The sequence below is a fragment of the Gavialis gangeticus genome, unplaced genomic scaffold (assembly GCF_001723915.1).
Source record: "Gavialis gangeticus isolate Ggan-Ray unplaced genomic scaffold, GavGan_comp1, whole genome shotgun sequence".
Lineage (NCBI taxonomy): Eukaryota > Metazoa > Chordata > Crocodylia > Gavialidae > Gavialis > Gavialis gangeticus.
Window position 1 is genome coordinate 48,742,467 of NW_017728995.1, and position 6,118 is coordinate 48,748,584.

Consider the following 6,118-nt stretch of genomic DNA (forward strand, 5'->3'; position numbering starts at 1 on the left):
AGAAGGCTGGTTGCTTCCTCCAGAGATGTTCTGAGTGAAGGTAGAACAGGGCAAGAATCAGCTCCCCCTGTACTGTATTCTTGTTGGAAAAAAAAGCCAAGATGTGTGTGTGGTAGTAGGAGGGGGATCAGTTCTAAATTACAAAAGTGTATGCCCTTTAAGTTAATAACTTCTGGCTTTTAGGGGGAAAATTTCAAATATTTTCTCAAATCCATGTTGTGGCAATTCAGTTTTCAGTGGAAGTAAAGTAATGATGATTGTAGCAAGAAAATGCAGCACAGAAGCTGAGAAAGCATAGAATCATTTATCTGCTAATGCACTGGTCTCTATACCCTGTGCTTTGTTAAGAGCCAGATTTACTGATTCTGCTCCATATTGCAAAGCAGTCTTAAGTTGCCATAACTGGTTTTGTTAGGATAGGGATCTAGCTGATGTTTTTCACTAGAGCAGAGTAAAATAATTAATGGATAAATCTTGTCCAATGTTTGCAAGAACTGACATGACAGAAAATATGAATAGAAATGGCTGGTTTTAAGATTTTAGGTTTCCTAGAAAATTAGAAAATTTGCATCTTGTGCAATGTCACTGCTTACACAGAAAGTCACTAAATATTTTTCTGCCCCTGGTTCTGTTGCTCAGCATTCACCTTTTCCATTTTCTGTGAAATAATTTCTGTAGTTGACGGAGATTCAAGGAAAACCCTTGTTTTGTTGCTTCTCTTTGTAATGACCACATGAAGTCTTTATTGTACCAGGGGCATTTGTGTAAAGCATTTCTCAAGAGTTCCTGTGATATATTTTCATTCATTGTTGGATGGGGTAATGTTTTCTTAGATGTTGTAACTGTGTGTACCACCCTACGCACCAGGTTTGTTTTCAGTTCTATTCCCTACTCAACCCAGTAAAGTGGCCATTCCTGATGGTCACGTTATGGTCTTTTCCCTGTATCTAAACCACACCTCTGTGGAGTCACAAATACGTAACAGTTCCATTTGCTTCCTTTTACACTTACTGTGAAAACATAGGTCAGCATATTTTTTATTCTCATTTCTGATTTAGAGGTCTAGCTCAAGTGTTCATTTACTATGTGTCAAATGCCCAGAGTTACAAGACTTGATTGCAAAATTGAGATTTTTAAAACTTTTCTGTCTTTTTGACAAAATGTTTTTCAAATTTTTATTCAACTAATAAGAAATTCATGTTTTTCATCCTGTTCTCTCCGACCGCAAAAGTTAGAATTCTTTTTTTTCATTTTTCTTTCTTTCTTTTTCTTTTTTTTTGTTTTTTTGAAAGAAAGCCAAGATTCTGACACAATCTCCATACTGCAAAAGCTGGGCTTTAACACTATCACATGGCTCGTAAGAAAATTGTTAGATAGGCACCACTGTGTTTACAAAGATCTTTACTGTTGTCGCCGCATGTAAATTTGCAAATGGGTGTTCTGTGTGGAGCCACAGACCATGTTTAGTAAATGCCTAGAAAAATTCTTGAGATGGACAAAGAGCCTCTTGGAGCAGGGACAACCTTTTCAGAGTTGGAGACTACTTTAACGAAGTGAGGTCTGAAGACAGGCCGCCTCCTCTACCTGGCCAGTGCTGCTTATGCCTCTATCCCACACAGTGCTGACCTACTGCCAAATCACTGCCGACATCCCAGTTTCACAGCCCAGATCTAATCTTTTGGTGGACTAGTTCCAGCCCATGGCCTGTAAGTTGCTGATGCTTGTCTTAGAGTATAGAAGGAGTCCAACTGCTATGAGATCTTCCAAAATTCTGCCCTGTTTACTTTGCCCTGTGTAAAGCCAGCTAATGTGAAATGTTGGCAGATCTATCACTCAGCCTTGTCACTATCAGGTCTTTCCAGATAATCTAGTGCTGTCAGAAAAACTAGAGTTGCAAACTCTATACATCCTCAAAGTGCAAGGATAAAGAATGTGTACAGTGTCCTATGTTTCTATAAAAGACAAAAATGTTCTATGGCAGATCTCATAAGGAATAGCACTCAATGTCCAAAAATTTGTTCAACTGCTCTCTTAACTATGTAGTTGATCCAATAAAAAGATAACAGAAAAACCTATCCTCTTGGGCTGAGGACAGACATTCAAAAAGCCTGATCCTGAATTGATTCAATCTTTGCAGTTTAGTTTAACCTGGCTAGGCTGAACCAGTTTTTAATCACACCGACATGCCCCCATGGATTGAAGAAATGCAGGCACATGCCAGCAGTGGCTCAGGCGAGAAGCTGGGGGTGCTAGAGCATCCCTACCTTCCCTTCCAAAGTGCTGGGAGGGGATGAGGGAGGCGAGGCCAGGCACTGGTAGGATGCTCTGATTAGGAAGGGGTTCTGCACCCCCCCAGCCAGCAGGGAGTTGATAACAGAGTATTTATCAGCTCTGTTACCAGCATTTATCAGCCCCTCAGAAAACAAAAGCCTCTCTTATTAGTTCAAGCTCTTCTTAAACAGTTTTTTCCCATGGAAGGAATGGAGGGACATTACCAGCTGACCTGCTGATTAGCTCCAAAAAGCCCTAGGTGGACACTGTCTTGTCTGCCTTATACAGGCACCTCTCAGCATTAGCTAGCATACCACATGCTGGCTATGGTCCATGCTGTGTGAGGGAGGGAAGAATGGGGGAATCCCTGCTTGAGCAGTGAGCAGCAAGCAGCAAGGGGGCAGGGGGGGTGGGGACAGGGAAAGCCAGGCAGATGCTGCTGTGCCTGCCATCTCTGCCAGAGCTCCAGTGAGAGAGAAGAGGGGAGGGGCCAGGCCCCACTCTCTGGAGCGGAGAGCCCCACCTAGAGCTGAAAAGCATCTGGGATGCTGGGGGACTCTGGTTTAACTTCAGCCAGGAAGGGGTCTGGGTCAGACATTGCATAAACCAGTTTGACCCAAATCAGTTCAGTCTGATACTACATTCAACCAGGTAATATCTCAAACCTATTTCAGCCATTTTCAAAGTGGTTTGTGTGCACTGAACATCTGTTCTGTTACAGGTTTAAACCAGTTTCTGATCACTTAAACCAGTTTATGTGTAAAGTCTGTCCCAAGCTTTTTACATTTCCTGGACCATCATAGCTACAGCACTCCAACCCCGTATTCCTATATCCTACATTCTCTAGTGCATCTGCAGGAGAACTGGCACAGTTTAGCCTAGCATACAGGTCTTCGAATTGATAGGTTTGTAGCCCAGGTGTACTTGGGTATATATTCCCCGTCTCTAATTGAAGGGAATTGTTAGCTGGAAGGTATGCTGTGGGGGAACTTCAGACCTCTCAGTTTCCCTCCATCCCTAAAGAACCAGGCCAGGACAGCTAGAGGACTTAAGTATATACAAATTTATTTACATTAACTTTTCACAAGGAAAAGAAACATGGATATAAACATATGTACTGTATATATATATGATATGTGTGTGTGTATGTATCTAAAGTAATAACATAAGCAATACCCTCTGGGTAGATGCTATAAAACATTACACCAGTGGTCCACATACAGGTAAATCACAGGTAAGTATCTGATCTGAAACAGATGAACCCCAAAATAAACATAGGTAACAGATAAACTATAGATAAGTATAGGTGAACAATAAATAAGCCACAAATAAACAACAGGTGAAATAACAGCAAAAGCAGGTCCCAGCAGAGCCCTAGGACTCTACTCATCTACTAGTTCACAAAATATAAGGTATGACATCACACCACTTATGGCACAAGAACCCCAAAGATAAACTTAATCCCAAGGGGAAACCCCAGTGGCCTATGGCTTTTTCCCAAGCCCTTCAAGGAAGCTGGTAACTTCAGGGGGGCACTCCCAGTGGGCCCTTCACTTTAAGGAGCCCTTAACTAACCAAGGGGGACTCCCCCTCTCCTGTGGGAATCCTTTTTTCCCTGCAACTCATGGCTCCAAGGCCTGGAGGGTGGCCCTTGTCCTCTGCACCAGGCTGCTCTCGCACCTGCAGTAGGCATCAGGGGGGCGGGGGAGTTGCTGTCCTTTGGAACAGGGCTTCGCTATGCAGGGCTTCTGGGGCCTCTGGCTTAGCCCTGTCTGCTGGCTTACTAACCCAAGCACCATCTGGCTCCTTGGACTATGGGTTGGAGGCCCAGGCTGCCTCTGCAACACCGGGCTCAGTCCGGTCCCAGACCCTCCATGCAGCGCCTCCTGCACCGAGCTCCCAGCCTCATGCCGGGGGTTGGGGACCTGAGCCACCCAAGCACTCCAAAGATCCTGCTCTATGCACCAGCCTGTGCACTGTCTCTGGCCACGTGCCAGAGGTTGCAGACCTGAGCCGCCCCACACAGCTCCCAGGGTCTGGATGCTATGCACCGTGGTGCGCACTGAGACTCTAACCACTGGAATTGTCCTCTGCTCCTTGCTGATAGAAGTCTTCAAGTGCTCTTCCTGGGCTACTGCTTCACCCTGCTGGGCAGCTCTTCTCAGCTCTTCTAAGGCCCGCTCTTCTCTCTTCTCTGTCCCGGATGCGTCGCCCCTCGTGCTGGGCAGGCAGCTCCTTTTATACATTCCAGGGCTCCGCCCCTGAAGTCTTCCGGACCTGACAGTGTTGCTGTCTACAGTGAGGTCCGGAAGGAGCTCCTATCGCCCTCTCCTCAGGAAAGGGGCATGACTCAACTCCTTTTGCTGCCTCCTGATTGGTGGCTGGGCTTCACCAATCAAAACAGCAGAATCTTAACCCTAGGACTCAACCCAAGCTCCAAAAGGCAAGCCTGCTACAGATTTTATACTTGTTGCTTTTTATATTGCTATATTTTGATTGCACATATATTTTGATTTTTATCTCTAGGTAGAACCTTTCTTTGTGAGCGTGGCTCTGTTTGATATCAGGGACAACAGGAAAATCTCTGCTGATTTTCATGTGGATATGAACCACATGCTTGTTAGACAAATGATTTCAACTTCCTCGCCTTCTTTGGAGAATGGCACTATTGAAAATATGGACTCAAAAGAAACAGAAGAGCCACAGATCAAGGGATTTCCACAGGAATGGCTGAAATATCCAAAACAGGTATTTTATGTGTGAATTTTATCACATGATGATGCTTTTTTGGGTGATATCTTTCATTGGACTAAATATGCCTTGTCTCTTGCATATTTCCTGGACCGTGATGGCTTCAACATCTCTCCAATTTTTGTATATCAGATGTTATATTAGAAAGATATCCTTCACTTTCACTGCAAGATGAAGATATGTTATTTATGGAACATGTTTTCAGGCACCTGTTCTCAAGTTTGTTCTGCCCATCCTAAAATAGGCATCAGTAGCTTCTTTGAAAAAGTCAGTATCTGTTAGCTGAAGATACTCAGAAAATATGAAGCTATTTTTTATGCTAACTCTTTAGGCTTAATTATTGGCCTTTCCCATACCAATTAGACAAACTTATAAAACCTCTTCTGGATTTCTTCATTGATGTCTAAGCAGGGACATGGTCCTTGTCCTCCATTGATTAAAAGTGGCGCTTTTTAAACTCCTTACTGTCATCCAACAGGAATGAAGAAACTTTTTGGATGACCAAACATTGAAACAAAAGATTGTCATAAAACAAAAGTAAAATAAAACAGGGCTTTTCAAAATGTTGATTAAAAGCAGGATTTTCATTTCCAATTTTCTAATTGAAATATCAAAGAAAAATCCTTAGAATCAGTACTTTCCTGCTAAAATTTTCAAAATCAACAAAACCATATTTTCTAATTGAAAAAAATGGTGAAACATTTCAACCTGCTGGTTATTTGTATTCATAATTATAGATTTGTAGGTGAAAAAAATCAAAAGGAGAATTATGATGAAAAATACAAACTGATTTCTTGTGTGGAAAATATTCCATAGATAATATTTAGTCATGTACAAAATAAATTACTAGTCAACTCTAACCTATTCTAAAATGGTTAGGGAGCTGAGACATATGACTTATGAGGACAGGCTGATGAAACTCAGCTTATTTAGTCTTTAGAAGAGAAGACTGAAGGGGAATTTGATAGCAGCTTTTAAGTTCATGAAGCATAGTTCCAAAAAGGATGGAACTAGACTGTTCTCAATGAGTGGCAGATAGTAAAACAAGGATCAATGATCTTAAGTTGCAGCAAGGGAAGTTTAGGTTGGATATTAG

The 6,118-nt window shown here is 42.5% G+C and overlaps 1 protein-coding gene across 5 annotated transcripts in view; it reads left to right on the plus strand.

Annotated features, from left to right (window-relative positions):
- DOCK10 (dedicator of cytokinesis 10) overlaps positions 1–6,118 on the plus strand; it is a 236,148-nt gene that overhangs the window by 134,399 nt on the left and 95,631 nt on the right. For all 5 annotated transcript variants that reach the window (XM_019503641.1, XM_019503638.1, XM_019503642.1 and 2 more), the window contains exon 12: positions 4,798–5,019. In XM_019503641.1, the coding sequence (XP_019359186.1) occupies positions 4,798–5,019 (222 nt within the window). The remainder of the gene's footprint in view (positions 1–4,797; positions 5,020–6,118) is intronic.